This window comes from Galleria mellonella, unplaced genomic scaffold (genome assembly GCF_026898425.1).
Source record: "Galleria mellonella isolate WM207_F2 unplaced genomic scaffold, CSIRO_AGI_GalMel_v1 utg905, whole genome shotgun sequence".
Taxonomy (NCBI): domain Eukaryota; kingdom Metazoa; phylum Arthropoda; class Insecta; order Lepidoptera; family Pyralidae; genus Galleria; species Galleria mellonella.
In genome coordinates, this window is record NW_026442174.1 from 2940864 (window position 1) to 2959937 (window position 19074).

Here is a 19074-nt window from a genome sequence, read left to right on the forward strand (position 1 = left end):
TAATAGGACCTATGACTGTTATACTATAGATACGTGTAAATGTACATGGCGTTCCGTTCTTTCTATGACATCAAATGCCTAGACTAATGCAGAATTATACAGGCATAAAAGTGTCATGAAAGTGGCAAAACTAAGAATTCGTAAATAAAAAATTGGAAACGGCTTAAAAAATTTAAGTTTCTCATACTAACTTGAGAATTGGACGTGTCGTGTTAGTATGAGAATCTTAATTTTTTTTATGTTTTAACCCATTTTTGTCTGGGAAAAATATTCAGTATTATCAGTAAAACACACGCTTAATGGATGCTAATGCTGTGCAAATATGACAAATCCGTGTATTTAGTATACACGTATTATATGGATACTGTATTGATGGATAAGGGCTGGGGAAGGATATCGGTCGGCAGTGATGTTCATTGGCCGGAATAAAAAGGAGTCTAAAAGTCCCAGTAACTTATTTGTTTTTTACCAGTTGGCGCTTTAACAGCTTTTTATTTATTTATTTATTTAACTCTTTATTGCACCAAAAATATAAAAATAAACAATTCAACTGAAATACAGTAGCATTAAGTATACATTAAAATTAACATATAAAGGTACAAAAGGCGGTCTTATCGCTAGGGCAATCTCTTACAGACAACCTTTGGTTAAAGGAGAACATATATAAGTGGGTAGCTGGCGCAAGAGTGAATTAATATTGTTTACGTATAATGAACAAAAACATCAAATACATATTGTTTATTAGACTACTTATTATAGCAAATAAAATATACTACATATACAATTTATCCCGGTTGTTGCGGGATGAATTGATACAACGAGGTTGGTAGTAATGTACATTTCATCAACTGATTAACAACTGACTTGCAATTGACTATATTCATTGATAAAATGATGTTATATCGTCATTGTCGTACAATACTGACGGATCTGACGAATATTACATATAAAGATCCGTCAGTATTCTACGACTATGACGATATGTTAAATAACAAAGAAAATTTTGGGGCGACACCTTAACCCACTACAGTGTTAATTTTTATTTTATACAACTTAGAATGGCAAACAAGCTAACGGCCCACCTGATGGAAAATGGTAACCGTCGCCTATAGACATGAGCAGTACCATGGACATAACAGAGTATACTGTTTCGCCCATGATACCCCCCCATGCGTTGCCATTCCTGAGGACTCAGGTGTTATTCCTCTGTACCCAGTAAATTCACGCCTTCACAAATTAAGTAAATTCAAAATTTGGCAATTAATAAACCTCTTAATAAACAAACTATTTTCTTTCTGCACTGCACGCACTAACATATGTAGATATGACTACATACATACGGTCAATGAACATATAGCGATCACGCGGACATAGTCACTGGTAAAAGCTAGTATACAAATAAATAAAATACATCCGACACGCGCTTCCACTTTAATTACCTACCTACACAAGATGCTATAAATAATGACAGTTGTTTATTTTTAACATTATATCTCGGCTATCCGTGTAGGTCACTATCGTAAAGACTTGCACTTTGATGTTTATCGGGTTTTAATGGAGTGACTCCAACGACATAAAACGATCTGTTGCTAGGCATAGCGTTCATTTATTATATAGAGGAACGATTTTTTATTCATTTGCAATAGACAAATTCTAAAAATACTTAATCGATTTTAAAGCACCTTCACTTTTGGAAAGTTATATTGGGACCGATTCTGAGTTACCATTTTAAATTTGGAATATCGTTATCTTAAATTGCATAGTTTGTGTAACTGCTTGGTTATATATTACTTCCTAATTGGAGAAAATCCCGCCTGGAACTCTAAATTTATTATTTTAAAATCGGAGAAAATACCGCGAAAATTCTGCAATTACTTTTTAAAAATTGGAGAAATTGTACAATATATTTGTCAAATCGTTTTGGGTATAATGACTACAACCAACACTTAATATTCGTTTCATAAAAAAACTTAACAGCGTTACCACTCAGACACTGAAAACACTTTTTATGGTCAACGGCCACGTCCTTGGCTTAGAGGGCAAACGTTAGGTTATGAGTAGTTTGAACCCTATGAGGTTATTTACGGTTACAAATTAGCATTTATTACAATAGGAACAAAAGTTATTTTGTCATTTTTATAATTAAAAAGAAATAATTAAATGTCAACTCCCTATACAACGTACCTAACATATCAAACGTACCTAGATAAGATAGACAGGGGTGCGTTATTCGTGTACCGAAATAACTTAAATTATAGAAAATGTTTGTTTCACTTGGGAAAACTTTATGAATAACACGCTCGGTTGCATTCATTCAACGAGTGGCATTGTGATATGCATATATAATCAGTCAAGAGTATGCCGCTAGTTTAATTAAGGAAGTACCCAGTATTACGGCTATAAGTTACGATTCAAGGCTTTTGATTTGAGTGCTCGAGTCTAGACAGCTTTACAGACAATTGGTGATTTAAAATAAGCTGTAATAATACTAGTGTAGAACTTACATTCGGGTGCCGGTGTCAGCACTAGATTGGATGGAGCTGTGTACGGCATTGTGAGATCCAACGTGCTGACAGAAACGGAACGCTCTGCGGTGATGACGTCACCACCCGCCCGCGGTCTCAGTGACGCTCCCGGGCCTCTGTCTGTAATTAAAAGTTATTTTAAATTAATATTGTTTGTTATTTTTTAATCAAATAAGTAGATGTGTCATTTAATTAGAAATTCATTCATATGGTGACAATGTAAGAATGTATATATTGGCAATAAATGACAATACACCAGTGTAAGAGAAGAGAAACACGAAATAAAATCCTATACCGAGCTGCCTGGCCAGTTTGGTAGTAGTTCAAATGTTCTCCTTTTACGAGAGACCCGCGGCCAGACGCCACCAACAAGTTCGATGGAGGGAGGGGAAAAATACTATATGTAATTGGAGTTTTACAGTTCCCTTGTTAGTAATATCCTCTATCAGGTCCACCTCATCGCAGTTCCCCCAGGAAACCATTGTGATTAATTCTTGTGGAATTCGTCATAATGCGCTATTTTTATCCTCAATTATTACTCTTTACTGATTACCCGTTAGCCAGTATACTAATAGCGTTGGCAGAGAGGGGGGGGGGGGGATGATTGAAAGTAATGGAGTTCATTAGCCCCATTGCTAGCAATAAACCCTATTAGGTCGACCTCCACGCGGTTCCCCCTGGAAACCATCGTGATTAGCTTTGGTGGATTTCATCACGATGGGCTAACTAAAAAAGCAAGTTGGATACTCTGTGAAATGGTTATTAAATGTCGATAAAAATATACTATACTTATAGTCTATACTTATAAAATCATTAATAAATGTAAAGTGGAAGGATGCAAGTACTAAGGGAGATCTACATAGACGATTAGATAGATTAAAAAGTTTCCGGAATTTATGAAAAACCAGAGGGAGATTGTACAAAAGTTTTTTGCTCGGGTATCTCTGTCACATTCCTGTTTGTCGTGAAGAAGTTGTGTTTACATGGCTGTGTTTCGGTTTGAATAATGAGATATGAAGCAACGAAGTTACAGGGTACAGAGGCATAACACACTTAGTTTTCAGGAATGGCAATGCATGAGGTATATTAGGGGCGACATCGTATACACTGTTATGCCCATAGCACCGTTCATGTGTATAGGCCACAATTAAAATTTTCTATGAGGTGGGCTCTCAGCTTGTTTGCCATTCTAGGTTGCATTAAAAAATGCAAGCAAGTAATATATGTAAGGATAGAGTTCTTTTGCAATCGGTCCTCTCTGCTTACCCTGTGAGGAACTTGACGTGATGATAAACAGAATGAAACAAATGAAATAACAAAGTCGTGATATAATGAATATGCATTCATTGCAACTAAGAAGGAGTATTTTTGACGCCAGTACAGTGATTCACAAAGTATTTTGATGTGTTATTTTATTTTTGCTCTTATGTATCTCTTTTGTTTGGTTATGACGAATAATAATTTAAAAATAGACTGCATAAATGGACTTATTTTTGTTTATACCGTGTCTCTGCTGAATAATGCTATTAAAATATCTAAAGACGTACTTATTTCGTTAAAGATGTATTTATATGCGAAAATAATTATTTTCCATCGAAGTTTTTTTTTTACAACACAAAAATTCACCTTAACATAAACAAGGAGAAAAGAATTATCTAGATACTAAATTAAATATTAAATACTGTCAGTATTTAGGTAATACTATCCACTTTTTAGGCATTTATTACCTAAAAAGTGGGTGGCCTATGTTCTTCTCCATTAGAATACTACTCCATGTGGGTCAAGTAATAACAAAGTTATTTTCTCATTTATAACATTGTTGTTATTATCATATCATGTCATAATTATGGGGTTATCCAAATAATTCCAATATTATTTACCATGACTATTACTACACGTAAAGTATTATCAGTAACTAAGTCGATCGTGCTCTGTAAAAAATTAGTTACTTCAATGTTGATAAATATTCGAATTTTGAAAGTAGAATGGTTTGTCCATAAGCAGATTTTGTTTCGCAACAAGTAATTTTTTGCTCAGCGAAAGAAATTTTTGTAAAAGAATTTAACGGGAGTGAACACTATCGATAAAAAAAAAACGATAAAAATTAATGACGTAATCGCGTAACTTACAAAAAATAATATAGACGAATTTAATATCTCCCTTGTTTGGAAGTTATTTAAAAAAATTCAACACATTTTTACTGTGAAAGAATGTAATTTAAAGTTTTCATCGTTCTATTTCGTCTTCCTCTAAAGCGAAGTTCCAGGGAATAGTTCATTTATGTCAAACCGCACCCGATGCCCACTTCCTCCTTTACTGAAGTGTGTCACGAACAATAGACGACCTAGGATTAGTGTTGAAATACGAGACACACAGGCGCCGTAACGCGCCTTAGAAGATAATAAAGAAAATAAAAAAAAATGCAGTAAACCATTTATCTATATGACTTTCTTAAAGAGTTTAGATATAAACATCTATTTCTTACACCACATTTCTAATAAATATACATTATATGTTATATATACGGTATACATGTAGAGTATTTATATCAAATTTTATACACTTTACGCCATACATTAAAACATGATTTTTGTTTCTGTAGACGACACCGTTTAAAATAAAATAGATGTCGCATTTTGAGGGGAACATTCACGTCATCCATTTGTGCAACCGTAATCATGTATACACGTTCGTTTCTTTCCGGAAACATAATTTTGATTCTCAAACAGAACATACCTATATGATTCTAAGTACATGCACTCTTGTCCTTTCTATTCGTTTACGATACGCAGCATTGCTTTTTGTAAATTTTCAAGCTTACCTTTTTCATATACTTGAAAAAATAAATAAACATTAGTTCATCTGTATATTCCGTTTTTTTTCTGGGTTACAAGATCGTAACTAAATTTGATAGTAGGCTACTGAAATCCAAACAATAAACTCTATTTATATGTGAGCAAACGCAAATCTGTATAACTTCATTGAAGTGAACAAAGTGACCGGTGAAGCAAAGCGCAGGATGTGAATTACAATGGCTCTGGCGATACGCAATAAATTATATTGTATTTATAGTTGTACAGTTAATACACAATAAAACTGCTTAAATGGAACAAAAATGATTATGTAGAATATAAGCGAACAGAATCCGAAGGACATAAAGTGGTTGGGCTACAATTGTCATAGAAATACTACTGCAACAGAAATTTATTTTTATATTGTTAAAAGTAAGGTCTTCTTTATAGAACTTGGAATAGCGAATAAACTAACGACTCTAATGAAAAGTGGTAACCGTAATCTATTGACATAAGTACCATGGACATCAGAGTGATATATTATACTGTATTACAATTTAAATAAATCATGTAAAGTAAGTAAAACGAGATTTTGATAATTCGAGAAAGTAAATGGTTCAAAGTGACGTTTTAAAATTAAAATGAATCACGGGTAACAAAAATAATTCTGCACAACGAAACACGAGACTCGACGTCAGCTGTCTAATGGAGGACACCGACAGTCATTGCGGAAATAAGATAAAAATATTTTCAATGTATTGATGCTATGCAGAGGTTATAAGTAAATATAACTTGTAATCTAGATTTAAATATTAACTTATCACGACTCATACAATGAATTGAACGAAACCAATATTCATTTCATTGTGTGACGCATTTCATATAGGTCTTTTAGAAATGTCTTCTTTATAAAACGAAAATAAAGTACGGCACGCGTAAAGCCACAGGATTTCTTTCTAATATCAAATAAATTTACGTATTACACGAGGTATTGCAGATGTTACCGTAAATCAATTCCTCTTTGACGCAACAGAAAGTTAGAAAAGCAGATTTATAATAAATTAATTTATGGAAAAAGTAAAAAATCTATAGCAATTAAAAAAAGTTGATTTAGACGTAGATGAAAATGCAATTTATTGTAATTTACCCTCCATAAAATGCTTTAAATTTTTTTGGTAACAATAATACCTAAAAGAACTTACTTCTCTCCCTCATCAGAGGGAGAGTGTATTAAAGTCGTTTGCTTGGGCATCTCTGTCTCTTTCGTGTTTCAACTGTAAAGCAGTTGTGTTTGCATGGCTGTGTTTCAGTTTGAAGGGTGGAATATGGAAGTGAATTTACAGGGTACAAAGGAATAACACCTGAGTCCTCAGGAACGGCAACGCATGGAGTATGATGGGCGAAACAGTATACTCTGTTATATCCATGGTATTGCTCATGTTTATAGGTGACGGTTACCACTTTCCATCAAGTGGGTCGTCAGTTTGTTTGCCATTTTAAGATGCAAGAAAAAGAAAAAAAAAGATTGGGTACAAATAAATTACAAAAACACAAAAGGTAGATTATGATATCTACAATACTGTAATAGTGTTGAAACTATATTGACACAAACACAACTTTTACATACTAGCGGCTCGTCCCGGCGTCGCACGAGTGGACGTTTTTACATTTTAAAAAGTGGCCATTAAACCTCTGTCCCATTCGTGTTTCAACCGTGAAGCAGTTGTGTTTGCATAACTGTGTTTCGGTTTGAAGGATGGGATATGGCGTGAATTTACTGGGTACAGAGGAATAACACCTGAGTCCTCAGGAATGGCAACGCATGGGGGGTATCATGGGCGAAACAGTATACTCTATTATGTCCATGGTACTGCTCATGTCTATAGGCGTACTACTTTCCATCAGGTGGGCCGTCAGCTTGTTTGCCATTCTAAGTAGTATAAAAAAAAAAAAAAAAAAAAAAAAAAAAATTAAAGCTGCACACGCGACGGAAACTTAAAAATGGAGTAACTTCTCCCGTTTTTCCAACTTTTCCCTTCACTGCTCTGCTCCTATTGATCGTAGTGTGATGAAAAGTATACTATAACCTGTCCAGGAGTATGAAGAATAATTGTACCAAGTTTCGTTAAAATCCGTCGAGTAGTTTTTGTTTCTATAACGAACATACAGACAGACAAACAAAAATTTTACTGATTGCATTTTTGGCATCAGTATCGATCACTAATCATTCCCTGATAGTTATTTTGGAAATATATTTCATGTATAGAATTGACCTTATAGGTATAGATAGATAAGCCATTTATTATGCTCATGTTAAATATTAGTATCACTTAAATCTATTACTGTACCTACGATAATAAGGCGGACATTAGACAAGCCACACTAACGTACGTAACATTTTAACCGTAGTGAAACTTGATCCATGTTTCAATTCTAAGAAGGATGTGTAGAATTGCTCAAGGGTATTACAGCTACACGTTGATGAATCCCTCGTTATCTATTACATAATAAGCCTGTAGTTGCATACTTGGAAATGCATAATAATTATTGCATATATTTATTATGCGTTTTCAAATTATACAACTGTATAGGTTTTATTGAAATCACCTCTAGCATCAGTCACTTTGGTTCATTAGGACTAAGTACATTCTTAAATATAATTATCAAACTACCCATCCACTGGGCTGTTGGGTCGTTTGCCATTCTAAGTTTCATAAAAAAAATATAATAATAATAACGAATGTCATTTTGAATCATAAAAACTTAGATATGAATCACTACTGGATAGTAACTCAATCTGTCCATAAGACAGCGAGGTGAATGAACGGAAGGGAAAGAAAATTGAAAAGCTGTTCGTCTTAAATGGACATTTATATGAATATTTATTTAAAAAGGAAGTAAGTCGATTCTAACTTGCTTGGCTTGGTGAAACAAAACAGACATTAGTTCGATATTTATAGCAGCATCACATGTTGCTAAAATTTGGGGCAACGACTCAGCTTCGTGGGCGGAGTGGGATATTCCTTGAAGTAGAACGACATTACGTCAATTATAAATAATAATGACGTGTTTGACAGTTTGCAAAATACGAACACTATTGAATTTTAGTCGAAATTATAGTATTTTGTAATTTCTATAATTTGCAAGATTTTGTTGATACCTATCACTTGTTTTCTGGGTTGTTTCAACAGTAAACCAGATAGAAAAAGGAAATGCTACTTTCTACAAATATAATATAAATGTGAAAATTTGTAAAGATGTTTTGGAATATTAGATGTTTGTTGTCCAAGTACGCTTAAACGGATTTGAATAAAATTTGGTAACACGATGAACTATATTCTCAATATATAATGTAGGTTAGTTTTATGACAATTGAATTGAGTAAAAACGTACGAATATAAAGCGCTAATCAGAATACTATACGCAAGTCTTTATCGTGTCTTTCTTTCATTAAAGACTGAATTTATTCAAATTTCAATTGTGCTCTATATACAATAAAAAAAAGTAACTAATTGTTATAAATATATTTTATAAAAAGTTAAGCGTGTCACAAAATAATAAAAATACGTCAATTCAGAAAGGGCTGATTTCACAAGCTTCTGTTAAGATAAAGCACAATATTTCATACTTCTAATAAAATGTACACACTCAACGAAAAGATCTTCGCCTCATTTGCCTTAGTACCTCGAAATTCAGATCAGCTTACATAACTTCATTTATCCACTGAATATGTTTCTTAATGATGCAATTGCAACACTTTCTCTATTGTACCTAGTTACATCTTTATGTTTTAATTTTGTGGCATATTTCCTTTTGATTGCTGTAATTTCTTTTGAAACGATAAAATGAGAACAAACCTTGTTCTCACTTTAACGTATAGCTTTATCCCACTTGTGGCACGCAATGTCAAATATGCCGGTTTTAATTACATGTGTATATTGTGTGTGCCTATTTCATTTTCCACATGCTCGTGAACCGGGTCGATATCGGGGCCAAGTAGGACAATATGTGCCACCAGGTGCAACCAATTGTTTCTCGTCTTTATGGATCGTACATGTAATATTATATTCAATATTCAGAACTTTGTTTGTACTTTGTTTTGATACTTGTGAAATTTAGAGTCGTAATTGGTGTAATAATTTGTAACATGTTTTTTTATAAATATATTATAATACGTATGCTATTATGTTAAATTTTAATATGTAACTATAAGGAAGATTTTTATTTTTTGTCAATTGGGTAAGCAGAAATTACAGATCTAACTACTTGTTTCCATTCGATCTTTGATTCTTCGCTACTTTTAGTGATACAAAAAATTTTATATAAGGATATGTTTTTTATGCATGATAATGGAATGGTAACCTCGCCTGCACCTGTATCGATATACACTGGCGGTGCACCAGTGAGGAATGATAGAGGAAGATGAAAGCAGGCTAATTAGCCCATCACGACGAATTTTACAAGAACCATGATGGTTTACAGGGAGAACGGTTTAGAGGTCGATCTGATAAGGTATATTACTAGACACGGGGCTGTTAGACCCTAATACTAACAATCTGTTTCCCCCGAGATATGTATATTATGAGACATCGATATTTTGAGATTTTCATCTGTTGAGATTCAGATGTCATGAAACTAATCTTTCGATATTGTAATTATTTACATCAGCTTTATCCGAAATTTAAAACGTGAGTAAAGCCGATACGTATAGTTACAATACAGCGTGACTCACGATAGTTATATTATCTTTTGATAGTTTCATATTCTGAGATATTAATGTTTTGAGCCCCGTATGTTATTTTGAGACTTGTATGTTTCGAGCGTAAAAGATAAGAAGGCCAGTGGCTCTACTTGAGATTACATAAATTACGGCAAAAGAAATAATGATTTAATGGAGTCGTTACTATGTAATGCATGGTTTTATAGGAGTTTCCTTCGGAAAATGCACTGGTTCTACAATGAATTTCCGGCTAAGGTTTATCCTAGAAATTATATCAACAGATTCTTAAGAAAGAGCACAATCATTCTTTTGAGGATTAACAAACTAAAGTATTAATATTATCACATGAATCGCTGTCAACTGTGCCCTATTAAAGGTAACGATTTAAATATTATCAAATAATTCGTTGTAAACTTTGAACACTTAAATATGGTTACCAAACATTGTTTCCCACACATCGCTGCGTAACTCTTTTCTAAAATTACACTTCTACTTAAAGAATTTTGCAATTTATGATAAAGAGCTAATTATTCATCTATAATAAATTGTATTTACCATCTGTATGCTTCCCAGCAATAGGATCTGCTTCCATCACCATCTCAAACTATCCTGAAACAAACGATTTTATGCCAATTGGTATTTATGTACATGCAAATTTTGTTGGGTTCAGGTATACAGGTCATTCACCACATAATGCCAGATTTAGATGCAATTTTCTTATAATACACTAGGCGTCAAGAGCGACATCTGTCAGGGCGATTAATGTTGCCGGTGCGTGCTCTACATACAGATGCAAAGTGCTCGCCGGCGACTTTTGTCTTTGTGACAATTTCGTCACTTTTATCAATTTTACGGAAACATTATTGTTTGTTATGTGGGAACGTGTGCGCTCCTATACAAATGGCAATACTTACCTACCTGATAAGAGTAACAAAACTGTTATGGAGACAAAAGTCGTCTTTAGTATTTTAAAAGAAATATTATTATACAAGGGATTTTTGTAATGTATTTTTTGTACGCTAGCCTAGAAATTTAAAACACTTTAAAAATTATCCGGGAGTTCACGTAATGATCTCTACATGCCAACTACGCCAATTTATGCCCACGTGACCGTGTTGCAATGTTTGTCATGGTCAAGCATTGTTTATTACAATATTTGGCAGAATTCAAATAGACGAATAAGTTGCTATGTAAATGTATCTATATATGTAAACGTATTAGCAATAATGACTTGTAAGATCACCTACGCACGGTTTAAAATAGAATACTGCTGCTTTATAACACGACCAGATTAAAGAGGACTCTGCCGTGCCGTATTTACGTGTATCAATTTCAATTTGTTATGATAAATAAGGAGCGAGAGGTAGTTCTGATGTAAATACTGGCGATCTTCGTGTAGGTTGATTACTTATATCACAAAGTATATCCGAGACATAATCTAATTATACAATATAATAAGATGAATAGTTGAAATACTTGGAAGGATAATTTATGTATTTTTTTCTGAGACTGAGCCTCTTTGTATATATTGGAATTTATATATGTGACTTTGTAATCTTTATATATAGTAACGTAGTTTGTTTAGTCGGCGTCTAGCTATTAAAATGTTATATTGTAAACACGTAATATATGTGTACCCACTTATTATGTTAATTAGTTATATGTTATAAGCGTTAGCAAAAACATATAGTAAATTATACAAAAGTCAAGTACAAGATATTTTAGTCAAAATGCAAGATATAAATAATTTTAATTTTAAACAATGAGATATATAGTAGAATTCGGTAACTTCGACATGTCTTTACGTCGTCCATTCCGCAAAACAAAACTTAAAAGTTTTCAATCAGTGCGCTCCTCCAGTGATGACATACGCTGCCGGGTCTTAGACACAGACGGTGGGACTAATCTATAAGCTAAAAGTCATTCAGCAAGCCATTGAAAGGACTATGCTTGGAGTTTTAAGAGATTTGAATCGCAGCCGTTAAGATTAGAAGACTGAAGTGGCAATAGGCTGGTCACATTTATCGCAGAATCGATGACCAGAGAGTTGATGATTGTTTTTGTAAACGTTTTCTGGAACTGAGAGCGCGTTTGAGCAAATATAATTTGGGGTGCCTCTTAGTAAGATGTTATGGCAATTTGCACAAAATTGCTTGGAATGATTGGATGCGTAAAGCACAGGACCGTGGAAAGTGGCGCACATTAGGTTAGGCATTTAATGGACTGTCGTGGACTGATGACGATAATCAAGGAGCATTATATCACTCAAAGATTGCAGTTTTACGCCTAATATTTACTTCAATAAGATGATATCGTTAATATGCAACGTAACTAGTATAAAAAATGTATCACCAAAAAATGAACGAATCTGTTTCTGTACGAATTCGTTCGTGTACGAATAAATTTAAAATGTTATGTGTAAATTAATTTAACACTTGTGGTCTAAAAAAACTAACTACGACCTAAGACAATGTATTACATACGGACCATTATTTTCATACGGAATTCTTTGTAAATAGGTAGAATACTTTTATGGTGGAAACAAAACAAGCCCAATATTGATACTAGGTAACAAACATGCTATCGTTTATTTATCAACATAACGCAATGCTGCGTTCTTTGACGGTACAGATAAGGCAAACACTACTAGACGCATACTGACTGACTCACCGATCACCATTAATGGTCATGTCAATATGAATGTTGATACGAAATAACTATGTTCTGTACAAAATATACGTATGTGTGTGTGTGTGTGTGTGTGTGTGTGGGTGCGATGAGTTATATTGAAAATTAATTAAAACAAGTAAAACCTTTTATAAAATAATGACTACATAAAACAAGTTTTACCAGAGGGAGACTTTGTACAAAAGTCGATTGTTTGGGTACCTCTGTCCCATTCGTGTTTCTACCGTGAAGCAGTTGTGTTTGGATGGCTGTGTTTCGGTTTGAAGGGTGGTATATGGCGTGAATTTACAGGGTACAGAGGAATAACACCTGAGTCCTTAGGAATGGCAACGCATGGGGGGTATCATGGGCAAAACAGTATACTCTGTTATGTCTATGGTATTGCTCATGTCTATAGGCGACGGTTATCACTTTCCATCAGGTGGGCCGTCAGCTTGTTTGCTATTCTAAGTTGTATAAAAAAAAAGTAGATAGGATAAAAATTTAAAATTTAAAAAGTAACTACTTGTAAAAACATTACTTTTGTTGTAAAAGTAGGGTAATATTATAATTATAAATAAACATAGTCATTATGGAGGAAACAATAAAGAGTATCTATCTATCTATTATAGACATAGTAAGCCGTGAACTTCTTTATCGTTATTATATTAAAGTAATAATAAGACATCGTAAGTACTATTACAAACACATTTATATTCAAATTAGCAAGGCTAAGGGTAGCGTACAAGCTTCAACAGTTTTCAACTTCTACAATTTTATGGAAGGCTATTAGTTTTTAATTAAATTGAAAATATGAATACCAATCACAGTGCTTACTATGTTTAAAAAGAACCATTTCATTATTTCAAGTTAAAATATTTCTATGACTTCGTCGAGAAAAAACGATGTCAATTTATTTTACCGCTCGTGCGAAAATTCAAGGCCATTTGGTACCTTTTTTTAATATAAATTTTTAATGGATGAACATGGACTGATAATTTCGCTTGCTTTATTAGTTTACGCTGGCGGAGAGCCTGTGAGAATTGATAAGAGACAAAGTCAGGGCAGTTCGCCCATTATAACGAATTCACCACGATGTTTTCCAGAAGAAACGGCATTCACGCCGTTGTTGTGGTCCGCCTGACAGAGTGCATTGTTCGCAGTGAGGCTGCTGGTGCCTGTTACTAATAATCCCCCTGTACCAGCACTAATATTTCATCACATATTTCTACATTACTTTAAATAATGTAAATAAGTTTATTATTATTGTAATCTTATTTAAAACTAAAAGATTATCATTTGAAGTTTATTGTTGCAATAAGATTTTTCTAACATTGAAAAAAAAGTCGAAATCTTCGAGTCGGGATCTTGACTGAATTCTTAAAAGTACCAAATTAATTCATATCTAACTTTAGGCATTCATATCCAATATTGGTGACGTCGATCATCTGTCAAGTTGTCAAAAACAATATGATCAGTTTTGAGTAGGTAGGCGTAGTTATTTATGATAAAAAAAAAATCTGTTAGAGAATAAAATATTAATCGTAAAACAAGTAACACATAAATCTATCACAAAATAGTTTACACTTACTTCATATTTGGTTTTCAATATTTTCAAATACATAGTTTGTTGCCATTAAATCTAAATTTTTAATAGCTTAATGAAAAATTTATTGCATAATTAATATTTATATTCACTAGCACTTCTTAAACAATCATTTAGAGGAATTGAAATTTTCTAGTTTTAAAAAATTGACAAATAAAGACGTCTGCAAACTTCGGTATGAACTTTCTAAATACTTCTGTCTTGGCTATTTATAGGAAAACTGTGTAGGATATATTTATAAGTTATTATGGCAGAATATACAATGATCGTTCTAGAATGTTATAGATATAAATATATAAAAGAATCATTATGAGTTACATTTGACCTCAATTCTAAAACCGTATTTTATATATTGTGAAAATGACAAAAGCAGCATTGTAATATTCAACGACTGCCTTTTTCCTGGATATTTATGTAAAATTGTCTCTTTACAATAACTGCGAACACATTGTCACGGTATATTTTGTCATGATGATGTAATTGGTCATATTATTTAATCCTACAACTATCTATAGGGTTATCCGCAAATCAATTGCGTCTTTTGTAACATTTTTCATTTTTTACTTTTTTCAAGTGTTAAAAGAAAACTCTTCGTAAGGCTATAGACTGATACATTGTTTTTTTTTTTAATGAGTGGTAATGGAATGTTAACCCTGTCTGCGGTATTCATATATGCTGTAGGAGCACTAACGAGGGATAATAGAGGAGGATGAAGAGAATGCTATGCTATATATTACATCGCTTAATAGATCACCAACTAAGGATTGAATTATGTAATTTTTAACCGATTGAGATAAACATAACAATATCAAGTCATGTGTAGTGGATTTAAATCTAAAAACCAGTTGGAAATAATTGTAGTAGCACTAATCTATTGGAAATCTTTGAAATAATAAAATAGATAAATAACAAAATAATATCAAAATTTTATAAAAAAACATCTTTAAGACAGAACCTAAAGAAATTCGAAAACCAACAGCAGTCTAGGAATTTCCAAACTTATTAAATTTAATAGTTCAATATACATACTCGTATACATAGTCGGATGAGCAGCAGCGTCCCTTAAAACATCATCAAAAGCCTAACTGCAACCAACCCGTCTGCCAAGCTTGGCAACTAACTGTCCCCTTGTAGGAGGGGTATGTTCAGCAGTGGATAATTAAGGGCTCATAGTCGTACAATACTGACGGATCTGACGAATATTACATATAAAGATCCGTCAGTATTCTACGACTATGATGATATGGTGATGATAATACATACTCGTATATACTAAAAGAAACAAAAATATCACATTTATAACGAAAATATCACATTTATAAATAAACAAACGATATTTATAACCTCAATTGCTGGCTACATTTGAGTAAGTGCCTATTAGCACATAAAATAATTACGTTCCATTTAATACAGAAGTTAGAAAAGTGGAAATATTACTTCAACTACTTTTGTATTATATCATTAACACCATAACGATGATGTACATTCCTTAGAAAAACAAAAGATGACTTTAAAACAATAAAACTTAAGGTTAATTTTTACTTGTCAGCTACGAATTAGATTGAATGTTTAACTAAATGAATTATGGTATATCTATTAAATCTTATAATAACCTCACTCTCTTAAAAATATGATGGTATCTATTTAATTTTAACTGGTATATAAGATTTAAGTATACATTATATAATACCTTGTTTACATAAATAAAGATTAAAAACGAAGTTGCAGTAAATTATTATTAAGCTATATTAGAAATTGTAGATTTTTATTGTTATTAAAAATGGGTCAATTGCTTCATAAATGAGAAAGTGGACTACATATGATTCTAGTACTAGTTATATTCCGCGGTTCTACCCAAATGAAGTAACGTATCAAGTTCCCTATAAGTATGTTTTTTTTTTTACAATTTAGAATGGCAAACAAGCTGACGGCCCACCTGATGGAAAGTGGTAACCGTCGCCTATAGACATGAGCAGTACCATGGAAATAACAGAGTATACTGTTTCGCCCATGATACCTCCCATGCGTTGCCATTCCTGAGGACTCAGGTGTTATTCCTCTGTACCCAATAAATTCAAGCCATATCCCACCCTTCAAACCGAAACACAGCCATGCAAACACAACTGCTTCACGGTTGAAACACAAACGGGACTGAGGTATCCAAGCAATCGACTTTTGTACAAAGTCTCCCTCTGGTGGTAATTTAATATAATTATAGATCATTGTGGACCAAATTTCATTCGAATCTTAAAAAGATTTGCATGTTTGAATAATAAATATTTGAAATTCGAAAACTCAGATATATAATAGTCGCAGGATATGTTTGATAGTGTAACAAGGCCCTTAGAAATAATAATTTCAACGATACGAACGTCGAAGGCATTTTAAGTGATCGAAGAAAAGTACTCGTATGTTTCGTTATAATATTGTACCGTAAATAGATTCGCTGAGTGTTTTTTATAAAAATAATTTTTCTCTTATGTGTATCTACGTTACACAAGTAACATGGCACGTTATAACTGGTTTGTAGATAAAACATTAAAAATAATCTTTAAACAAACTTAATCAGAAGTAATTTTAAAATATTTTAATATTCTACCACTGAGTTCGGATTGTTCTTACTTAATGCGAAGAACCTGTAACAATTTCCAAATTTGATTGGATACTGACTGGAATTGTCCTAAATAAAATAGATTAATATTTTAATTAGCTATATGAATTAATGCCGTGTGATTCCGGCATAGAATGAGGTGTCGTAAGAGGCGACTAAGGGAACTTAATAGCCGAGGGATAGACAATTGCATCCCTTATAAAACATCAACAAAATCGAACCGCGGTTGGTAACCCGCTTGTCAAGCGTGGCAATTACTGGCATAACCCTTCTTATGGAGAAGACCTATGTCCAGCAATGGACAGTTAACGGCTGAGATGATGATGATGATATGAATGAAACAATATGCAAATTGTTCAATTGTTTTTGAAAACTTCTGGTATTCAACTTCGGTAAGAATGCTCTTAACGTCTATCCAAACATTATTTGTGACATATGTATATTTACGTTATAATGTAACTTGGTCTAACACCTATACAACTATATATTTGTTCTGAGATCTATATTTACAATACACGTTGTTGATAATTTTATTTGTAGTATGACGTAATCATTTCTGTATTTAATATTGTGACTAAAAGCAATTGTATTTTTCGAAACATTTGCGATATAATATACGTTTTTGTGTTTCCAAGTGTCTCTATTTGCAGGATGAATCTACATTAGCCTCCTTTTAGGGAATGTTCTACCAGGGAAACTGTACCAATAATAATACCTGAGGAATAACACCTGAGTCCTCAGGAATGGCAACGCATGGGGGGTATCATGGGCGAAACAGTATACTCTGTTATGTCCATGGTACTGATCATGTCTGTAAGCGACGGTTACCACTTTCCATCAGATGGACCATCAGCTTGTGTGCAATTCTAAGTTGCATAAAATAAAAAAAAAAAATGTATTTTCGACCATCTGTAAAAAGTAAAGATTCTAAATTTAAATGTATTTTTCTTTGTTATGTGTTATTCAATTTTTGAAGCGATTTTTATTATACTAAGTTTGTACAATAGCAATTTTGACAAGTTATTTTTGTGGAACAAAACTATACATCAGTATTGAGTATTACAAGACCGTCATCTCTTTCACAAGTATTGCCGTTTACTGGCAAATTGGCAATACTGCTTGTTCTATTTCTGTGAGTATGCGTGTAACATATTGTTTACGGTATAGTACTTTGAGTTCAATGATCACATCTCAAGAACCGTATAGGTTATGTTAACTCTCATTTTATAGATTAGTTACGCTGTGAGTGACAAGACGACCTACATATCAATATCTAGATATGCGCGTTATGTATAGCGGTAATAGGAGTCTGCCTAGGAATTATAACTAACTTGCCTTTACCCGCGACTTCATCCGCGTGACCGGGATAAAAAGTAGCTATAGACCGGGATAATAAGTAGTCCCATATAGTACTTTCTTTTCATTTAAGAGTTTCCTCTTGTCGGTGCAACTTTTCATTAATTCATACATTCTCTTTTAGCCAGCTCTACTTCAGGCCATATCCTTGACTTCTCTATACGACATGACACCTAGTGTTTTATTTATATGTCCCATGTTCTTGAGTTCTTGACCCCTCTATTTTTCTATCTAGTATGGCTCTTTAAAAATCGTCATGTCATATAAGGTCCCATATAGTATGTGTACCAATTTTTATAGTAATTGGTTAATTGTTATGCTGTTATGGGTGCTATAATATATAATAAATAAACTCACTTCCATATTTATAACATTAGAAAGGATATACAATATGTTAATTAACGTAAGACATTCCATAAAAGTGGTAAAGAATACCCATTAATTACCAAGTATTTGTACCAATGGACTGCACAATACAAGTTATGTACACATCTATTATTATGTAGTGGCGTTTATACAAATACGATCTGTATCTGTTCTTTTTTCGAATATTTTAATCTTTTAAAATTTTTGGCAATTTAAAATATTTTAGATTAGAGACTACAGTAAGAGGTTTTTCGAAAAGAGTATATAAAGGTTTCTTCAGATCGACAATGGGCATATGTTATAACAACTCTAGTGTTGATGGTATCCATAGGCTATAGTAACCGTTTATCATCAAACAGGCTGTACGCTTGCTTGATACCTTCGTGATTTAAAAAAATAAATCTGAAAAAAACTAATTTTTTTTTAGACTC

At 33.0% G+C, this 19074-nt stretch overlaps 1 protein-coding gene across 2 annotated transcripts in view; it reads right to left on the bottom strand.

Moving 5' to 3' along the window:
* The window catches only part of LOC128202362 (OTU domain-containing protein 7B-like), a 40669-nt gene that overhangs the window by 14964 nt on the left and 6631 nt on the right, over positions 1–19074 (bottom strand). The window contains exons 2-3 of one of the 2 annotated variants that reach the window (XM_052902442.1): positions 10593–10646; positions 2505–2645 (exon numbers count right to left, since the gene is read on the bottom strand). In XM_052902442.1, the coding sequence (XP_052758402.1) occupies positions 2505–2645; positions 10593–10635 (184 nt within the window). In that variant the 5' untranslated portion in view covers positions 10636–10646. The remainder of the gene's footprint in view (positions 1–2504; positions 2646–10592; positions 10647–19074) is intronic. The other variant, XM_052902443.1, reaches the window with a different exon arrangement.